The sequence below is a fragment of the Haematobia irritans genome, chromosome 1 (assembly GCF_050003625.1).
Source record: "Haematobia irritans isolate KBUSLIRL chromosome 1, ASM5000362v1, whole genome shotgun sequence".
NCBI lineage: Eukaryota > Metazoa > Arthropoda > Insecta > Diptera > Muscidae > Haematobia > Haematobia irritans.
Genome location: NC_134397.1, coordinates 144456252 through 144479229, shown reverse-complemented (window position 1 = coordinate 144479229; position 22978 = coordinate 144456252). Strand labels below are relative to the sequence as shown.

Here is a 22978-nt window from a genome sequence, read left to right as displayed (position 1 = left end):
TGGCGTTACATACAAATGCACAAACTTATTATACCCTGTACCACAGTAGTGGTGAAGGGTATAAAAACCGAAAGGCTGATTACAAACTCTACCCATAAATACTAATTTTTTATGACTTTAAGATTTTCAAAATCTCAATTAATTACGGAATGTGAGTTCGTCCAATTCATTTCAAATACGGTCGTCATTTTGCTAAAAGTTACTGACGGCATCATGTTTGTTTGTTGTTTCAGTACACACACAAAAAAAGCAAATATATATTAAAAAGTTTATTTGTATATAAAATCTGGTGAAGCTCAACAAATTTTTTCATTGAATTTGAAGCACTTGTTGTTGAAATGTGTTTGCAGATGTTTGACAAAGAAAACAATAGAAACATACTGAATTTCCAACAAATTGTTTTTTTGAGAAAATAGTTGACAGCTTTAGCATAACAAGAATCAAGGCCTGGTTATGCATCCAAAAACGGAACGTAAGCGTAGCGTGGCGTGTCAGCTGTTTGTTTTTGCTATACGACAGTCCATACAAACGATTACCCAACTTTTCCACAACGTAGACGTGTGGTATGATTCAGAAAAAACAAAAGTTGGCGTGTCGTTGTCGTATCAGCTGATCGAAAAAAACTAGCGTCATCAATTGAAAGAAGAGGGAAAAAGTTATTTATTGAAAATAAAGTTAATTAAAACATATAACTGGGCTGTGTTCGTTTAAAATGGATGAAGAGAAGTTAATATTATGCGTGCAATCGCATGAATGTATTTATAATAAATTCTGTGCAGAATACCGACTTCCCGAAAAAAAAGCAACAGCCTGGAAAAGAATTGCGGAAGAAATAAATGTATATTTGGCATCACAAACACCCATAAGTACCACGCTGTAGTGCTTTTTGTAATTATAAAACATAGAGCCAGAATTGGCCGGGCATTTCATTGCCACATGTTTTCCATCAATTGCTCCAACACAGTTTGGAATGTCCCACATTGTTTCAAAATCGTTAGCGATGTCTCGGAATTGGCTTGTGGTGGGTTCACTTATATATGTGGGAGACAGAACTCGCCATATAATTTCATACGTTTCTAAAACAATGTTCCGAACGGTGGTTTTCCCAAGTTTATGACTCCAGGCTATAGACTGGAGAGAACATTCATGAGCCAAATATCTGCAAAGTACAAAATAACCATTAGTTTAATTCCAAGATATAAGATGATCTTTACTTACAGAAGTGTTATCGACAGTCGCTCTTCCGGCCCGATTCTTGCCTTGGGCTTATACAAATCATTTTGAAGTAAAATGAGCAATAAATTGAAAACTTCTTTACTCATACGAGTATGTTTGAAGAAATGTTCACCATCACGTAGTTTCATATTCTGGAACACCTTTTTATGGTAACCACTTTTATTCCAATCTCTATTGATTGGGCGAACAGACCACCTTCTTTTTCGACGAGTTTTACATTTTTTATTTTTTCTATATAGTCTCCACAAGTTTAAAAGACTTAGATTCACTTCTATATCACTCTAGTTCATTTTGAATTTTAAGAAAATCAACCTTTTGCGCCTCTTTTTGATAGTTTGTTTATAAGCTATCTGATGATAAGCTACGTTTTTTTTTCAATTAGGCTAATCGCCAAAAAATCATACGTTGCCGTTACGCTACGGCTACGCTACATTTTTAGATGCATAACCAGGCCTTCACTCATCGCTGAGAATATGTACGAAAGCTAGAAGAAGTATGCGAAGAATACCGTTAGAACCAGCGTTGCCACAATAAATTTTTATTTTGGCCCAACATTTTTCCCAAATTGGACAAAAATTCGTACCAGCGGACCATTTTTCCAAACCATATTAATATCATTTAAAAATTAAAACGTTACCAAAACTTTACTTCTATAAAAATTTTTGCAAATTTTTATTTCTATTCAAAATGTTTATTTCTATAGAAAAATTTGTCACAATTTTATTTCTATAGAAAATTTTAGCAAAATTTTATTTCTATGTTAGGTTAGATTAGGTGGCAGCCCGATGTATCAGGCTCACTTACACTATTCAGTCCATTGTGATACCACATTGGTGAACTTATTTATTTCTATAGAAAATGTTGACAAATTTTATTTCTGTAGAAATAAACTTTTTCTATAGAAAATTTTGGCAAAATTTTATTTCAATAGAAAATTTTGTGAAAATTTTATTTCTGTAGAAATTTTTGTCAAAATTTTATTTCTATAGAAAATTTTGTGAAAATTTTATTTCAGTAGAAAATTTTGTCACAATTTAACATCTATAGAAAATTTTATTTCTAGAGAAAAATTTGACATTTTATTTGTGTAGAAAACTTTGTTAAAAATTTAGTTCATTGGAAAGTTTTGTCCAAATTTTATTTCTATAGAAAATTTTGTCAAAATTTCATTTCTATCGAAAATTTGTCAAACAAAATTTTATTTCTATATAAAATTTTTACAAAATTTTCTTCCTATACAAAATTTTAGCATAATTTTACAATTTTTCATTAATGTTTATTTCTGTACAAAATTTTGGCAAAATTTTATTTCTATACAAAATGTTGATAAAACTTTATTTCTATAAAAATTTTTGTCAAAATTTTATTTCTACAGAAAATTTTGCCATAATTTTTTTAAAATTCTTTATTTTGCCAAGCTTGACCTCCGGAGCTTTTGGAAGAGCAAAATTCATCCGATCCGGTTGAAATTTGGTACGCGGTGTTAGTATATAGTCTCTAACAACCATTCATCCGATCCGGTTGAAATTTGGTTCGCGGTGTTAGTATATAGTCTCTAACAACCATGCAAAAATTGGTCCATATCGGTCCATAATTATGTATAGCCCCCATATGAACCGATCCCCATATTTTGACCTACGGGGCATCTTGGAGGAGAAAAATTCACCCGATCCGGTTGAAATTTGGTACGTGTTGTTAGTATATAGTCTCTAATAACCATGCAAAAATTGGTCCATATCGGTCCATAATTATGTATAGCCCCCATATGAACCGATCCCCATATTTTGACCTCCGGGGCATCTTGTAGGAGAAAAATTCACCCGATCCGGTTGAAATTTGGTACGTGTTGTTAGTATATAGTCTCTAACAACCATTCATCCGATCCGGTTGAAATTTGGTTCGCGGTGTTAGTATATAGTCTCTAACAACCATGCAAAAATTGGCCATATCGGTCCATAATTATGTATAGCCCCCATATGAACCGATCCCCATATTTTGACCTCCGGGGCATCTTGGAGGAGAAAAATTCACCCGATCCGGTTGAAATTTGGTACGTGTTGTTAGTATATAGTCTCTAACAACCATGCAAAAATTGGTCCATATCGGTCCATAAATAAACCGATCCCCAGATTTGACCTCCGGAGCCTTTTGGAAGATAGAAATTCATCCGATCCGGTTGAAATTTGGTACGAGGTGTAAGCATATGTTATCTAAGAACCATGCAAAAATTGGTTCATATCGGTCCGTAATTATGTATAGCCCCCATATGAACCGATCCCCAGATTTTGACCTCCGGGGCATCTTGGAGGAGAAAAATTCACCCGATCCGGTTGCAATTTGATACGTGGTATTAGTATATAGTCTCTAACAGCCATGCAAAAGTTGGTCCATATCGGTTCATAAATATATATATAGCCCCATATAAACCTATCCCCAGATTTGACCTCCGGAGCCTCTTGGAGGATAAAATTCATCCGATCCGGTTGAAACTTGGTATGTTGCGCTAGTAACAACCATGCCAAAATTGGTCCATATCGGTCTATAGTTATATATAGCCGATCCCCAATCACATAAAAATTCGTCCATATCGGTTCGTAATCATGGTTGCCACTCGAGCCAAAAATAATATATCAAATTTTATTTCTGTATTTTTTTTTCAAAATTTTATTACTATAGAAAATTTTGTCAAAATTTTATTTCTATAGAAAATTTTGTCAAATTTTTATTTCTATAGAAAATTTTGTCAAAATTTTATTTCTATAGACAATTTTGTCAAAATTTTATTTCTATAGTCAGAGACCAATTTGTTAACAAGATGGTGCCACGATAACGGCCTAATAATTAATGTCAAGAAAACCAAAATCATGCACGTTAGAAGACCACATCAGAATATCACAAATACACAAATAAAAATCCATAATCACAAATGCCTACACACTAACAAACACACCAATCCAAACGACGAAGATGAATGCAACGACCATGTAGAAACTGTAGATTCTTTCAAATATTTGGGAGTTACATTGGATCAGTTCTTCAACTGGAAAGAGCACGTAAATCTTCTAAACCAAAAACTTCGAAAAACTACATATGTCCTTTACCACCTAAATAATTGCGCCCCATTCTCGGTGGTGAAACAAGTATATTTCTCAATCGCCGAATCGTCCATAAGACACGGTATTACGGCATATGGCAGCTCTCCGAGCATAAAAATCATTCAAAAAACACAGAACAGATTGCACAAGATCCTAATGAACAACAGAGAGTACATTCAACAGAGTCAACAGAATTTGGGTGAAGGAACAAATCACCGATCAAGAGACAACAACCTGAACATTTCTACATTTTGCAAGGAACATGGAATTTTAACTGTTACAAACCTATACAAGTCATCAATTGTAAATGAATTTTCAAATGAATCATTTCTAGAGCCTATAAGCCACAGATATAATACTCGAAGACAAATAGAAGGAAGATTTAAAATACCAGCATTCAATTCCAAATATGGGAAAAATTCTTTAATCATTCAGTTACCAAAAACTCTAAACTCAATTCCAATAGACATTATTAGAAACAAAAACAAATTTATACGAAAAAAGCTAATAAAAAAGCATTTATTATCTACGCAATGAAGCTCTTCAATCTAAATGGAAACATATCAAATCTACATATTTTTGTTATCAATTGTACCTTTTTTTAATGTAATATAAAATAAAAAGTATTAATGATCTCGCTTCAATCCCTGCATACAAGCTTAGCTTCGCGGGGTTAATATAATATAATTATTATTATATTTACTCATACACATACATGAAATTTATAAATTAATAAGTAATGTAGCTCTTCAATCTAAATGGAAACATATCAAATCTACATATTTTTGTTATCAATTGTACCTTTTTTTAATGTAATATAAAATAAAAAGTATTAATGATCTCGCTTCAATCCCTGCATACAAGCTTAGCTTCGCGGGGTTAATATAATATAATTATTATTATATTTACTCATACACATACATGAAATTTATAAATTAATGTAACTTAAAATTGAATTAAAAATAAAAAAAAAAAAAAAAATAAAATGTTGTTAAAAAAAAAAAAAAAAAAAAAAATAGACAGTTTCGTCAAAATTTTGTTTGTATAGACAATTTTGGCAAAATTTTATTTCTATAGAAAAATGTGTGAAAATACATCATGAACTTTACTGATCTACCTAAGGGTAAAAAATTTACCATTAGGTGGTAGAATTCTACCAACTGTGGCAACCGTGCTCACAATTTATTTATTAAGAATTGACGAAACCTCAACAGATAAATCTCCGTGGATACAAAAAATTAATAAAAATTAAAATTAATATCAACGGCAAATTCAAGTGGTATTTTTTTGCAATTATATTTTATTACAGTACAATACTCGTTGCTGTTATTGTAGGGTCATTGTCGTTCTATTTCTTGAATTTAAAAAATTTCTTTATTTTTAGGGATTGAAAATTTTTCATTTAACTTGAAGTCAGCGATGCTATATTTCACTGTTTTATAAAATTTTGTTCTGCACATTGATGCAGAGTATAAACATAAGAATATTTGTATAAACAGAAAATGTTTCAACTTTCATTTCAAGTGAAAAGTTTACAAATTAAAAGTATGAAACACAAATTAGCCTAAAACGGTACGTACATTCGTCTTATTTGCCATCTCTAATATTGTGTTTTTAATCGGTTGGCTTCGTTTAAATTTACGAAATTCTCAGTTGTGTAGATTTTGGAGAGTTCATTGCAAATCGCTCTCAATAACGTTTATTCTCTTTTTGTCAAGAGAGTTTGCAACTATCCGTTTCCATTTGTATTTGTGTGAAGAGATCAACATCCGTTACACATCTTTGCTCAACCGGTTTGTGGTATCCAACAACTCTACAGTCGCTAACATTGTTAGTTCAGCTTTTAATATTTTCTTGTTCGGTCCTCGCGCGGTGTTTTGTGTTGCTGTGGTGGATCAGTATGTTTATTTATGTGGAATTGTATTTTTGTGCTGCATTTATGTATAAACACACTTGTGACTGGAAAGCACTTATAAAGACATAACAAAGACCTAAAAACTTAACAGATAATAATGACGAGTAAGTTGATAATGAAGATTCATTTCAACAGCAATGTTCATACCGATTGGTTTAATGTAAGCGAATACCTTTGGTAAGTTTCTTCACTGATTTTATAATCTATATTAAATATTATTTAGAAATTAAGTGCATGTGTATGTTATGTGCAGGTATGTCATTGGTGTTGGAGTATGTGCAATTTTCCTGTGTGTTTCGCTACCACTACTTTAGGTAATGAAGGGAACTTTTGGTGTTCGGTGGTAGCCATAACAGAGATAAAAGAGAGAGAGAGAGAGAGAGAGAGAGAGACTCTGTTTTGTTTTTGGAGTCTCAGATATTTTATGTGGCACGAATTAAGAGAATCATTCTCAGAGTGAAAGAATTTTAGCCTATGTAAGTGCTACGTCTTTTATTTATTTTCGCACCTCAAATATGTTAAGTGAAACAAGTATATACGGCCGTAAGTTCGGCCAGGCCGAAACTTATGTACCCTCCATCATGGATTGCGTAGAAACTTCTTCTAAACACTGCCATCCACAATCGAATTACTTAAGTTGCGGTAACGCTTGCCGATGGCAAGGTATCTTAAAACCTCCTAACACCATCTTCTAAATTGTATGTAAGTCCATACGTGGTATATATTAAATCAAAAAAGATGGATCCAATACGTATATAATTCAGTTTGACAAAGTAGACATAATATTTTGACAAAATTTTCTACAGAAATAAAATTTTAATAAAATTGTCTATAGAAATAAAATTTTCACAAAATTTTCTATAGAAATAAAAATTTTCCCAAAATTTTCTATAGAAAGAAAATGTTCACAAAATTTCTACAAAAATAAAATTTTGACAAAAATTTCTATAGAAATAAACTTTTGACAAAATTTTCTATAGAAATAAAATCTTGGTAGATTATTTTTGGCTTGAGTAGCAACCATGATTATGAACCGAATAAAATTTGAAAAAAAATTTCTATAGAAATAAAATTTTGACAAAATTTTCTATAGAAATAAAATTTTGACAATGATGAAAATTTTATTATGAACCGAATAAAATTTTAACAAAATTTTCTCTAGAAATAAAATTTTGACAAAATTTTCTATAGAAATAAAATTTTGGTAGATTATTTTTGGCTCTAGTGGCAACCATGATTATGAACCGATATGGAACCATGAACCATGATTATGAACCGATATGGACCATTTTGTGTGTGATTGGACCTATTTTGGTATGGTTGTTAGTGACCATATACTTACACCACGTTCCTAATTTGAACCGGATCGAATGAATTTTGCTCCTCCAAGAGGCTCCGGACGTCAAATCTGGAGAACGTTTTATATGGGGGCTATATATAATTATAGACCGATATGGACCAATTCTGGCACGGTGGTTAAATATCATATACTAACACCATGTTCCAAATTACAACCGGATTGGATGAAATTTGCTTCTCTTGGAGACTTCGCAAGCCAAATCTGGGGATCGGTTTATATGTAATTATGAACCGATGTGGACAAATTTTGCATGGTTGTTAGAGACCATATACCAACATCATGTACCAAATTTCAGCCTGATCGGATGAAATTTGCTTCTCTTTGAGGCTCCGCAAGCCAAATCTGAGGATCGGTTTATATGGGGGCTATATATAATTATAGACCGATGTGGACCAATTTTTGCATGATTGTTAGAGACCATATACCAACACCATGTACCAAATTTCAGCCTGATCGGATGATATTTGCTTCTCTTAGAGGCTCCACAAGCCAAATCTGGGGATCGGTTTATATGGGGGCTATATATAATTAAGGACCGATATAGACCAATTTTTGCATGGTTGTTGGAGACCATATACCAACACCATGTACCAAATTTCAGCCGGATCGGATGAAATTTACTTCTCTTTTAGGCTTCGCAAGCCAAATCTGGGGATCGGTTTATAAGGGGGCTATATATAATCATGGACCGATGTGGACCAATTTTTGCATGGTTGTTACAGACCATATACCAACACCACGTACCAAATTTCAGCCGGATCGGATGAAATTTACTTCACTTTTAGGCTTCGCAAGCCAAATCTGGGGATCGGTTTATATGGGGGCTATATATAATTACGGACCGATGTAGACCAATTTTTGCATGGTTGTTAGCGACCATATACCAACACCATATACCAAATTTCAATCGGATCGGATGAAATATGCTTCCGTTAGAGGCTCCACAAGCCAAATCTGGGGATCGGTTTATATGGGGGCTATATATAATTAAGGACCGATATGAACCAGTTTTTGCATGGTTGTTGGAGGCCACATACCAACACCATGTACCAAATTTTAGCCGGATCGGATGAAATTTACTTCTCTTTTAGGCTTCGCAAGCCAAATCTGGGGATCGGTTTATATGGGGGCTATATATAATAAAGGACCGATGTGGACCAATTTTTGCATGGTTGTTAGAGACCATATACCAACACCATATACCAAATTTCAGCCGGATCGGATGAAATATGCTTCTGTTAGAGGCTCCACAAGCCAAATCTGAGGGTCCCTTTATATGGGGGCTATACGTAAAAGTGGACCGGTATGGCCCATTTTCAATACCATCCGACCTACATCGATAACAACTACTTGTGCCAAGTTTCAAGTCTATAGCTTGTTTCGTTCGGAAGTTAGAGTGATTTCAACAGACGGACGGACGGACGGACATGCTTAGATCGACTCAGAATTTCACCACGACCCTGAATATATATACTTTATGGGGTCTTAGAGCAATATTTCGATGTGTTACAAACGGAATGACAAAGTTAATATACCCCCATCCTATGATGGAGGGTATAAAAACTAACCCGCCAAATCATCTCGATATTAGAGAATAAAAATCTCATGAACTTCCAGTTTTAATTAGTTTTGATTCTCTTTTTTGCCAGGTGAGTTTAAACAACTTTCCGTTTTCATTTGTTTTGTTGTAGAAGACAACAACTGCAACTGCACAATTGCTAATAATGTTAGTTCGGTTTATAGTCTTTACTCATGTTACTGTTGAATTTACTTTATATGACACTTAATCTCATAATTTATACACACTTATGCTCGTCTCTCAATCACAATTGCCACTCGTGCCAAAAATAATTTGAAGAAAATTTTACTAAAAATCTACCAAACTTTAAACAATTTTATTTTGAAATTTTTGTACAAATTTTTGTGGCTATTTATATTTATGTGGTTATTATGAATAAAATGTGATCTCTCCTCTATGATCTCTCTTGTTAGCGACAATTTTTTTGATGTATGGATTTTGATAGTATTACCTTCCACAAAAATTAAAAAATTTTAAGATTTTTATTTTATTTCTATAAAAAAATTTTGTCAAAATTTTATTTCTATAGAAAATTTTGTCAAAATTTTATTTTTATAAAAATTTTTGTTTCTATAGAAAATTTTGCCAAAATTTAATTTATATAGAAAATTTTGCCAAAATTTTATTCCTATAGAAAATTTTACCAAAATTTTATTTCTATAGAAAATTTTGCCAAAATTTTATTTCTATAGAAAATTTTGCCAAAATTTTATTTCTATAGAAAAATTTTGTCAAATTTTTATTTTTATACAAATTTTTGTTTCAATAGAAAATTTTGCCAATATTTGTTTCCTATAGAAAATTTTGCCAAAATTTTATTTCTATAGAATATTTTGCCAAAATTTTATTTCTATAGAAAATTTTGTCAAATTTTTATTTCTATAGAAAATTTTGTCAAAAATTTATTTCTATAGAAAATTTTGCCAAAATTTTATTTCTATAGAAAATTTTGTCAAATTTTTTATTTTTATACAAATTTTTGTTTCTATAGAAAATTTTGCCAAAATTTAATTTCTATAGAAAATTTTGCAAAAATTTTATTTCTGTAGAAAATTTTGCAAAAATTTTATTTGTATAGAAAATGTTACCAAAATTTTATTTCTATAGAAAATTTCACCAAAATTTAATTTCTATAGAAAATTTTGTCAAAGTTTTATTTCTATAGAAAATTTTGTCAAATTTTTATTGTTATACAAATTTTTGTTTCAATAGAAAATTTTGTCAAAATTTTATTCCTATAGAACATATTACCAAAATTTTATTTCTATAGAAAATTTTGCCAAAATTTTATTTCTATAAAAAATTTTGCCAAAATTTTATTTCTATAGAAAATTTTGTAAAATTTTTATTTTTATAAAAATTTTTGTTTCAATAGAAAATTTTGCCAAAATTTTATTTCTATAGAAAATTTTGTCAAATTTTTATTTTTATAAAAATTTTTGTTTCAATAGAACATTTTACCAAAATTTTATTTCTATAGAAAATTTTGTCAAAATTTTATTCTTATAGAACATTTTGCCAAAATTTTATTTCTATAAAAAATTTTGCAAACATTTTATTTCTATAGAAAATTTCACCAAAATTTTATTTCTATAGAAAATTTTACCAAAACTTTATTTCTATAAAAAATTTTGTCAAAGTTTTATTTCTATAGAAAATTTTGTCAAATTTTTATTTTTATACAAATTTTTGTTGCAATAGAAAATTTTGCAAAAATTTTATTTCTATAGAAAATTTTACCAAAATTTTATTTCTATAGAAAATTTTACCAAAATTTTATTTCTATAGAAAATTTTGTCAAAGTTTTATTTCTATAGAAAATTTTGTCAAATTTTTATTTTTGTAGAAATTTTTGTTTCAATAGAAAATTTTGCCAAAATTTAATTTCTATAGAAAATTTTGCCAACATTTTATTTCTATAGAAAATTTTACCAAAATTTTATTTCTGTAGAAAATTTTGTCAAAATTTTATTTCTAGAGAAAATTTTACCAAAATTTTATTTCTGTAGAAAATTTTGCCAAAATTTAATTTCTATAGAAAATTTTGCCAAAATTTTATTTCTATAGAAAATTTTGACAAAATTTTATTTCTATAGAAAATTTTACCAAAACTTTATTTCTATAGAAAATTTTACCAAAATTTTATTTCTATACAAAATTTTGTCAAAGTTTTATTTCTATAGAAAATTTTACCAAAATTTTATTTCGTTTTGTTATTGTTGGTTTTGTTTCTTTAATCATTGCTGTTGTTCTTTGATTTCAGCTTAAAACCTTTTAAGCTGAAATCAAAGAAATCAAAGAAAGTTTCAATAGAAAATTTTGCCAACATTTTATTTCTATAGAAAATTTTGTCAAATTTTTATTTTTATACAAATTTTTGTTTCAATAGAAAATTTTGCCAAAATTTGTTTCCTATAGAACATTTTACCAAAATTTTATTTCTATAGGAATAAAATTTTGACAAAATTTTCTATAGAAATAAAATTTTGGTAAAATGTTCTATAGGAAACAAATTTTGGCAAAATTTTCTATTGAAACAAAAATTTGTATAAAAATAAAAATTTGACAAAATTTTCTATAGAAATAAAATGTTGGCAAAATTTTCTATTGAAACTTTCTTTGATTTCTTTGATTTCAGCTTAAAAGGTTTTAAGCTGAAATCAAAGAACAACAGCAATGATTAAAGAAACAAAACCAACAATAACAAAACGAAATAAAATTTTGGTAAAATTTTCTATAGAAATAAAACTTTGGTAATATGTTCTATAGGAATAAAATTTTGACAAAATTTTCTATTGAAACAAAAATTTTTATAAAAATAAAAATTTGACAAAATTTTCTATAGAAATAAAATTTTGGCAAAATTTTTTATAGAAATAAAATTTTTGGCAAAATTTTCTATAGAAATAAAATTTTGGTAATATGTTCTATAGGAATAAAATTTTGACAAAATTTTCTATTGAAACAAAAATTTGTATAACAATAAAAATTTGACAAAATTTTCTATAGAAATAAAACTTTGACAAAATTTTCTATAGAAATTAAATTTTGGTGAAATTTTCTATAGAAATAAAATTTTGGTAACATTTTCTATACAAATAAAATTTTTGCAAAATTTTCTACAGAAATAAAATTTTTGCAAAATTTTCTATAGAAATTAAATTTTGGCAAAATTTTCTATAGAAACAAAAATTTGTATAAAAATAAAAAATTTGACAAAATTTTCTATAGAAATAAAATTTTGGCAAAATTTTCTATAGAAATAAATTTTTGACAAAATTTTCTATAGAAATAAAAATTTGACAAAATTTTCTATAGAAATAAAATTTTGGCAAAATATTCTATAGAAATAAAATTTTGGCAAAATTTTCTATAGGAAACAAATATTGGCAAAATTTTCTATTGAAACAAAAATTTGTATAAAAATAAAAATTTGACAAAATTTTTCTATAGAAATAAAATTTTGGCAAAATTTTCTATAGAAATAAAATTTTGGCAAAATTTTCTATAGAAATAAAATTTTGGTAAAATTTTCTATAGGAATAAAATTTTGGCAAAATTTTCTATATAAATTAAATTTTGGCAAAATTTTCTATAGAAACAAAAATTTTTATAAAAATAAAATTTTGACAAAATTTTCTATAGAAATAAAATTTTGACAAAATTTTTTTATAGAAATAAAATAAAAATCTTAAAATTTTTTAATTTTTGTGGAAGGTAATACTATCAAAATCCATACATCAAAAAAATTGTCGCTAACAAGAGAGATCATAGAGGAGAGATCACATTTTATTCATAATAACCACATAAATATAAATAGCCACAAAAATTTGTACAAAAATTTCAAAATAAAATTGTTTAAAGTTTGGTAGATTTTTAGTAAAATTTTCTTCAAATTATTTTTGGCACGAGTGGCAATTGTGATTGAGAGACGAGCATAAGTGTGTATAAATTATGAGATTAAGTGTCATATAAAGTAAATTCAACAGTAACATGAGTAAAGACTATAAACCGAACTAACATTATTAGCAATTGTGCAGTTGCAGTTGTTGTCTTCTACAACAAAACAAATGAAAACGGAAAGTTGTTTAAACTCACCTGGCAAAAAAGAGAATCAAAACTAATTAAAACTGGAAGTTCATGAGATTTTTATTCTCTAATATCGAGATGATTTGGCGGGTTAGTTTTTATACCCTCCATCATAGGATGGGGGTATATTAACTTTGTCATTCCGTTTGTAACACATCGAAATATTGCTCTAAGACCCCATAAAGTATATATATTCAGGGTCGTGGTGAAATTCTGAGTCGATCTAAGCATGTCCGTCCGTCCGTCCGTCTGTTGAAATCACTCTAACTTCCGAACGAAACAAGCTATAGACTTGAAACTTGGCACAAGTAGTTGTTATCGATGTAGGTCGGATGGTATTGAAAATGGGCCATACCGGTCCACTTTTACGTATAGCCCCCATATAAAGGGACCCTCAGATTTGGCTTGTGGAGCCTCTAGCAGAAGCATATTTCATCCGATCCGGCTGAAATTTGGTATATGGTGTTGGTATATGGTCTCTAACAACCATGCAAAAATTGGTCCACATCGGTCCTTAATTATATATAGCCCCCATATAAACCGATCCCCAGATTTGGCTTGCGAAGCCTAAAAGAGAAGTAAATTTCATCCGATCCGGCTAAAATTTGGTACATGGTGTTGGTATGTGGCCTCCAACAACCATGCAAAAACTGGTTCATATCGGTCCTTAATTATATATAGCCCCCATATAAACCGATCCCCAGATTTGGCTTGTGGAGCCTCTAACGGAAGCATATTTCATCCGATCCGATTGAAATTTGGTATATGGTGTTGGTATATGGTCGCTAACAACCATGCAAAAATTGGTCTACATCGGTCCGTAATTATATATAGCCCCCATATAAACCGATCCCCAGATTTGGCTTGCGAAGCCTAAAAGTGAAGTAAATTTCATCCGATCCGGCTGAAATTTGGTACGTGGTGTTGGTATATGGTCTGTAACAACCATGCAAAAATTGGTCCACATCGGTCCATGATTATATATAGCCCCCTTATAAACCGATCCCCAGATTTGGCTTGCGAAGCCTAAAAGAGAAGTAAATTTCATCCGATCCGGCTGAAATTTGGTACATGGTGTTGGTATATGGTCTCCAACAACCATGCAAAAATTGGTCTATATCGGTCCTTAATTATATATAGCCCCCATATAAACCGATCCCCAGATTTGGCTTGTGGAGCCTCTAAGAGAAGCAAATATCATCCGATCAGGCTGAAATTTGGTACATGGTGTTGGTATATGGTCTCTAACAATCATGCAAAAATTGGTCCACATCGGTCTATAATTATATATAGCCCCCATATAAACCGATCCTCAGATTTGGCTTGCGGAGCCTCAAAGAGAAGCAAATTTCATCCGATCAGGCTGAAATTTGGTACATGATGTTGGTATATGGTCTCTAACAACCATGCAAAATTTGTCCACATCGGTTCATAATTACATATAAACCGATCCCCAGATTTGGCTTGCGAAGTCTCCAAGAGAAGCAAATTTCATCCAATCCGGTTGTAATTTTATTTCTATAGAAAATTTTGCCAAAATTTTATTTCTATAGAAAATTTTACCAAAACTTTATTTCTATAGAAAATTTTACCAAAATTTTATTTCTATACAAAATTTTGTCAAAGTTTTATTTCTATAGAAAATTTTACCAAAACTTTATTTCTATAGAAAATTTTACCAAAATTTTATTTCTATAGAAAATTTTGTCAAAATTTTATTTCTGTAGAAAATTTTGTCAAAATTTTATTTCTATAGAAAATTTTACCAACATTTTATTTCTATAGAAAATTTTACCAAAATTTAATTTCTATAGAAAATTTTGCCAAAATTTTATTTCTATAGAAAATTTTGCAAAAATTTTATTTCTATAGAAAATTTTACCAAAATTGTATTTCGTTTTGTTATTGTTGGTTTTGTTTCTTTAATCATTGCTGTTGTTCTTTGATTTCAGCTTAAAACCTTTTAAGCTGAAATCAAAGAACAACAACAAAATTTTATTTCAATAAAAAATTTTGCCAAAATTTTATTTCTATAGAAAATTTTGTCAAAATTTTATTTCTATAGAAAATTTTGTCAAAATTTTATTTCTATAGAACATTTTTTCAAGATTTTATTTCTATAGAAAATTTTAATTTCTATCGAAAATTTTTTCAAAATTTTATTATTATTTCTATAGATTTTTTTTTATTATATCTATTAGAAGTTGTGGTTGAAACTAGTTGAGATTTAGATATAAGAAAATTAAAAATTGGTATCTATTTGTATATAATCAGTAAAATATTTTAAATAAAATTTTCTAAAATCAGTCAAATTTGCATTTATGTTGGTGCACTCTTTTGGCGTCTTCTATGCTATGCTCGTATTTGTATTTTAAGGATTAGCTTCGTTGTGCCCATGACAATAATTTTATAAACTATGTATGAAGAAATTTTTTATCATTGAAAAGTTTATAAATTAAAAATTCGAGCACAAATTAACCTTAAACGGTACATACGTTTCATGGTCATTTAGTGTAGCATCTCCAATTTGATTGCTTTTGGTTTCAAATCGGTTGGCAACGTTTACATTTAAGAAGTACTCATTTGTGTAGACTTTGGAGAGTTAATAGGAAATCGCTCTCAATATTTTTCATTCTCTTTCTATGTCAAGAGAGTTTGCAACTATCCTTTTCCATTTGTGTGAAGAGATCAACATCCGTTACACATCTTTCCACAACCAGTTTGTGGTATCCAACAACTATACAATCGCTAACATTGTCAGTTCCGTTTTCCATCTTTCTTTGTTTGGTCGTCGCGCGGTGTTTTGTGTTGCTGTGGTTGATCAGTTTGTTTGTTTAGTGAAATTGTATTTTAGTGTTGCATTTATGTATAAACACACTTGTGCTTTAGAGTCATTCAGTTATAAAAACATAACAAAGACCTATAAACTTAACATAAAATAAGGACGAGTAAGTTGATAATGAAGATTTATTTCAACGGCGATATTCATACAGATTGGTTTAATGTAAGCGAATACCTTTGGTAAGTTTCTTCACTGATTTTATAATCTATATTAAATATTATTTAGGAATCAAATGCATGTGTATGTGCAGGTATGTCATTGTTGTTGGAGTATGTGCAATTTGGCTGCGTGTTTCACTACCACTACTTTAGATAATGAAGGGAACTTTCGGTGGTAGCCACGAAAAAGATTAAAGAGGGAGAGAGAGAGAGAAAGACTCTGTTTTGTTTTTGGAGTCTCAGATATGTTATGTCAGTGTTGCCAACTCCCCAAGGCCAAAAAGCACCAAAAATATATTATAAATTCTAACATACCACCTTCCACCACAAAATCGAAAATTAAATGCTCTACTAAAAAAAAAAAAAAAAAAAAAACAAAAAAAACTTCCAAACATGTTTTATAGAACTTTTGTGAATTGAATTTTAAGAAGTTAAGGTGGGTATTAAGATCGAGTTTAGCTGCTAAAATAGTCATTTTTTCACAATTACAATTTCTTTCATAATTCATTTTAAGGAATACAAACTTTGTGAAAATTTGCTTTTGGCTATTCCCCATCAAGTTATAATAAAATTTGCAGCAAATATGGATAATTTTATGCCTTTTTTACTGATATAGTTTTCACTTTAGCGGCAAAACTCGAACTTAGTACTCACCATTATGAACCGCTATTCAAGTATGCACTTTGATCAGTTTTAATGCTTTCGTCCAATTCATTTTGATCAGTGATGTTTTTCAACTTTCAAAATATTAATATATGGAAGGAGTCTATTGCTTATTTCAGTTGTGCGTGGTTTTGTGAATTTAATACAAAGGTTTTTAATGACATCTTTACCAAATTCAAAAATTCGACACTCATCGCTGGACTTTCCTACAGAATACCCTAAATAACAATATTAATTAAAAAATAATCAATACCAACTTCATAACAATCAAATTCTATATTTGGCAATAAATTTGAGTTTCTTCGGCTCTTGAAAGTCTAATCAAAATTTTTGTATCAATTAAACTTAATACTGTTCAAAATAAAAAAGCACCAAAAGCACTAAATGAAAATGCCAGAAAGCACCAAGTTGGTGCTTTTTTTGAAAAGGCACCAAAAAGGCAATTTGGTGCTTTTTAGAAATCAAAAAGCACTAAATTTGGTGCTAAAAGCACCAAATTGGCAACACTGTGTTATGTGGCTCGAATGAAGAGAATCATTCTCAGTGTGAAACAATTTAAGGTAGTGTAAGTGCTACGTTTTGTATTTATTTTCGCACATCAAATAAGTGAAAAAAACTATGCCGCCAAAATCTTTGGTGCTCTCCCGACATTAGCGAGCATTAATCTCCTGAAGTTCCAGCCTTAAGGTGGGTATTGAGTTCGCATTATCGCGCTAAAATTTTCATTCTTTTGAAAGAGAATAAACTTTTTCAATCATTGATTTGAACTCTTCCCCCATCAAGTTTTTAATACAATTTGCCAAAAAAGTTATAATTTCGTTCTGTTTTACAGACTTTATTTCGATGTTAGCCGCTTAACTCGAACTTAATACCCACCTTTACATATCATAGATTCTCTTTTTCGCCAAGGGAGTTAAACAACTTTCCGTTTCCATTTGTTTTGTTGTAGATATCAACATCGGCAACTGTACAATTGCTAACAATGTCCGTTTGAGTATATCTTCGGCTTTTATTCTTTACTCAATTTGTTTTACATGACACTTTATCTCATAATTTATACACACTTATGCTCGTCTCTCAATCACGGTTACCACTCGTGCCAAAAATAATATACCATAATTTGAAGAAAAATTTACCAAAATTTAAAAAAAAAGCATATCTTAAAGTTTTTGATAAAATTTTTGTAGTTATTATAAACAAATGTGATCTCTCCTCTATGATCTCTCTTTTTGGCGACAATTTTTTGGATATATAGACTTTGATAGTAAGATCTTACACGAAAATTATAAAAAAACCAGTAAGGAAAGTCTAAAGTCGGGCGGGGCCGACTATATTATACCCTGCACCACTTTGAAGGTCTAAATTTTCGATACCATATCACATCCGTCAAATGTGTTGGGGGCTATATATAAAGGTTTGTCCCAAATACATACATTTACATATCACTCGATCTGGAAGAATTTGATAGACTTCTACAAAATCTATAGACTCAAAATTTAAGTCGGCTAATGCACTAGGGTGGAACACAATGTTAGTAAAAAATAAATATGGGAAACGTTTAAATCTGAAGCAATTTTAAGGAAACTTCGAAAAAGTTTATTTTTGATTTGTCGCTCGATATATATGTATTAGAAGTTTAGGAAAATTATAGTCATTTTTACAAATTTTCGACTAAGCAGTGGCGATTTTACAAGGAAAATGTTGGTATTTTTACCATTTTTGTCGAAATCAGAAGAACATATATATGGGAGCTATATCTAAATCTGAACCGATTTCAACCAAATTTGGCACGCATAGCTACAATGCTAATTCTACTCCCTGTGCAAAATTTCAACTAAATCGGAGTTAAAAATTGGCCTCTGTGGTCATATGAGTGTAAATCGGGCGAAAGCTTTATATGGGAGATATATCCAAATCTGCACCGATTTCAAGCAAATTTTGCACGCATAGTTACAACGCTAATTCTACTCCCTATGCAAAATTTCAACTAAATCGGAGCAAAAAATTGGCCTCTGTGGGCAAATGAGTGTAAATCGGGCGAAAGCTATATATGGGAGCTATATCTAAATCTGAACCGATTTTGCTGATATTTTGCAGGTTTTTCGAGACTCATAAAATATTCGGATGTACGGAATTTGAGGAAGATCGGTTGATATACACACCAATTATGACCAGATCGGTGAAAAATATATATGGCAGCTATATCTAAATCTGAGCCGATTTTTTCCAAAATCAATAGGGATCGTCTTTGAGCCGAAACAGGACCCTATACCAAATTTTAGGACAATCGGACTACAACTGCGAGCTGTACTTTGCACACAAAAATACATCAACAGACAGACAGACAGACAGACAGACAGACAGACAGACGGACAGACAGACAGACGGACATCGCTAAATCGACTCAGAATTTAATTCTAAGCCGATCGGTATACTAAAAGATGGGTCTATGACAATTATTTCTTGGCGTTACATACAAATGCACAAACTTATTATACCCTGTACCACAGTAGTGGTAAAGGGTATAAAAATTGAGATATCAATTTTATTTTTATAGAAAGTTTATTCCTGTAGAAAATTTTGTCAAAATTTTATATTCATTGAAATTTTTTCAAAATTTTATTTCTGTAGAAAATTTTGTCAAATTTTTATTTCTATAGAATATTTTATCAAAATTATATTTCACGTTAGCCTGATACCGAAACAGGCAATTGACGTCCAAATGCATTATATCTAATTATACAAATATTTTTAGAGATTTATGGACAGATTAGATTAAAATTTTATTTCTATAGAAACTTTTGTCAAAATTTGATGTATATAGAAAATTTTGTCCAAATTTTATTTCTATAGAAAATTTTCTCAAAATGTTATTTCTATAGAAAATTTTGTCAAGACTTTATTTCTATAGAAAATTATGGCAAAATTTTATTTCCGTAGATAATTTTGTCAAAATTTTGTAATGTAGAAATTTTTTTCAGTTTTTTTTTCAATAGAAAATTTTGTCACAATTTGATTTCTGTACAAAAATTTGTCAAGATTTTATTTCTATAAAAAATTTTGTCAAGATTTTATTTCTATAACAAATTTGTCAATTTCCATAGAAAATGTTGTCAACATTTTACTTCTATACTAAATTTTGTCAAAATTTTATTTCTATAGAAAATTTTGTCAAAATCCTCTTTCTATAGAAAATTTTGTCAACATTTTAGATATTGATTATACTTCTATAGAGAATTCTTTAAAAATTTTATTTCTATAGAACATTTCCTCAAAATTTTGTTTCTATATAAAAACAGGGCAAAATTTTATTTCTAAAGATAATTTTGCTAAAATTCTATTACTATAGAAATTTTTGCCAAAATGTTATTTCTATAGAAAATTTTGGCAACATTTTTTTTCTATAGAAAATTTTGGCAAAATTTTGTTTCTATAGAAAATTTTGTCAAAATTTTAGTAATGTATAATTTTTTTCAAAATTCTATTTCAATCGAAAATTTTGTCAAAATTTTATTTCAGTACAAAATTTTGTCAAGATATTGTTTCTATAAGAAATTTCGTCAAGCTTTTATTTCTATAACAAATGTTGTCAAAATTTTATGCTGTAGACATTTTTGTCAATATCCTATTTCTATGTAAAATTTTGTCAAAATTTTATTTCTGTAGATACTTTTTAAAAATTTTATTTCTATAGAAAGTTTTGTCATTTTTTTCTATGGAAAATTTTGTCAAAATTTTAGTTCCATAGAAATTTTGTAAAAATTTTATTTCTGTACAAAATTTTGTCAAAATTTTATTTCTGTACAAAATTTTGTCAAAATCTTATTTCTATAGAAAAATTTGTCAATATTTTATTTCTATAGAAAATTTTGTTAAAATTTTAGTTCCATAGAAATTTTGTCAACATTTTCTTTCTAAAGAAAATTATGTCAAAATTTTATATCTTTATAAAATTCTACCAAATTTTTATTTGTGTAAAAAATTGTATCAAAATTTTGTTTTTATAGAAAAATTTGCCAAATTTTAGTACTTTAGAAATTGTTTTCAAAATTTTATTTCAAAACAAATTTTGTCAAAATTTTATTTCAAAACAAATTTTGTCAAAATTTTATTTCAATAAATTTTTTTTTGCCAAATTTGATTTCTGTAGAAAATTGAAGTACCTCTTAGTTTGAGAGGAATATTTTGCAAATTCTACCAAAACATCAAGAACTTTACCAATCTACCTAACAGTAAAAAATCGACCATATATTGGTAGAATTCTACCAACTGTGGCAACCGTGCTCTCAATTTATTTATTGAGAATTAACAAAAGCTCAACAGATAAATCTCCGTGGATACAAAAAATGTATATCAACAAGTGAGTGAAATTTTAGTCTATATTTTGTTACCAATATATTATCTACCATACGAATTTTGGAGTTCGAAGATTTTTAATAGTTAACATAACAAATTGCTTTAATTTTAGGGATTGAAAATTTTCCATTTTCCTTGGAGTCAGCGATGCTATATTTACTCCGATTTATAAAATCCTGTTCTGCACATTGATGCAGAGTATAAACATAAGAATATATATAAACAGAATATTTCTCAAATTTCAAGTGAAAAGTTCACAAATTAAATGTACGGAACACAAATTTCCCTAAAACGGTACACACGTTTTATTTGCCATCTCTAATTTTGTTTTTTTTTTTTAATCGGTTGGCTTCGTTTAAATTTACGAAATACTCAGTTGTATAGACTTTGGAGAGTTCATTGCAAATCGCTCTAAATAAATTTCATTCTCTTTTTGTGTAGAGAGTTTGCAACTATCCGTTTCCATTTGTATTTATGTAAAGAGATCAACATCCGTTACACATCTTTGCTCAACCCGTTTGTGGTATCCAACAACTACACAATCACTAACATTGTTAGTTCGGTTTTTAATCTTTTCTCGGTCGGTCGGTGTTTTGTGTTGTGTGGTTGATCAGTTCCTGCTTATGTGAAATTGTGTTTTGTGTTGCATTTACGTATAGGCACACTTGTGCTTTCCACTCATTCAATTATAAAGAAACGACCAAGTCCTATGACTTTACAGGTAATAATGATGATTAAGATGACAATGAGGATTAATTTAAACAGCGATAGTAATAAAAATTGGAAAAATTTAAGCGAATGTTTTGTGGTAAGTCTCTTCTTTGATTTTATGTTCAGTGTTATGTTTGTTGGGTATGTGTAATTTTCTGCGTATTTCACTACCACTACATTAATGAAGTGGACTTTTGGAGTTCGATGGTAGATATGAAAGAGATTAACGAGAGAGAGAGAGAGAGAGAGAGAGAGAAAGAGGCAGACTCTGTTTTGTTTTTGGAATCTCAAATATTTACATGTGGCTCGAATTAAGAGAATCATTCTCTGAGTGAAAGAATGTTAGGTAATGAAGGTGGTACGTTTTGTATTTATTTTCGCAACTCAAATAAGTGAAGAAACTAACCCGCCAAAATCTTTGGTGCTCTCCCGACATTGGAGAACATTAATCTCATCAAGTTCCATTCTTACATATTATTGATTCTCTTTTTTGCCAAGGGAGTTAAGCGACTTTCCGTTTCCATTTGTTTTGTTCTTTTAGCGACAACTTGTTGGATTTGTAGATTTTGATAGTGTGAACTTGCACGAAAAATAAAAAAAAGATAAGATATTGATTTTATTTCTATAGAAAAATTTTTCAAAATTTTATATCTATATAAAATATTATCAAAATTTTATTTCTATAGAAAATTTTATCAACATTTTATTTCTATATAAAATTTTATCAACATTTTATTTCTATAGAAAATTTTTGCAAAATTTTGGTTTTATCGAAAATTGTTGCAAAATTTTATCTCTATAGAAAATTTTGTCAAAATTTCATTTCTATAGAAACTTTTGTCAAAATTGTATTTCTTTAAAAAAAATGTTACAAAAGTTTATTTCTTTAGAAAATTTTTGCAAAATTTTATTTCTATAGAAAATTTGGTCAAACTTTTATTTCTATAGAAAATTTGGTCAAACTTTTATTTCTA

The 22978-nt window shown here is 29.3% G+C and overlaps 1 protein-coding gene across 1 annotated transcript; it reads right to left on the bottom strand.

Annotated features, from left to right (window-relative positions):
- Positions 1-569: 569 nt before the first annotated feature.
- On the bottom strand, positions 570-22469 carry LOC142232326 (uncharacterized). Its single transcript, XM_075303075.1, has 3 exons — positions 22411-22469; positions 1219-1467; positions 570-1159 (listed from the first exon to the last, which is right to left on the bottom strand). The coding sequence occupies exons 1-3, from the start codon at positions 22467-22469 to the stop codon at positions 760-762; spliced, it is 708 nt and encodes a 235-aa protein (XP_075159190.1). The 3' UTR covers positions 570-759.
- Positions 22470-22978: the final 509 nt, after the last annotated feature.

Bases quoted from the DNA above. Each gene is read 5' to 3' on its own strand.
- LOC142232326 (XM_075303075.1), bottom strand. From the start codon at position 22,469: ATGGAACTTGATGAGATTAATGTTCTCCAATGTCGGGAGAGCACCAAA. The intron at 1,468-22,410 runs GTTAGTTTCTTC...GAGACTATATAG, and splicing joins AGCACCAAAGATTTTGGCGG to AAAAAATAAAAAATGTAAAA. The intron at 1,160-1,218 runs GTAAGTAAAGAT...TGTACTTTGCAG, and splicing joins CGACTGTCGATAACACTTCT to ATATTTGGCTCATGAATGTT.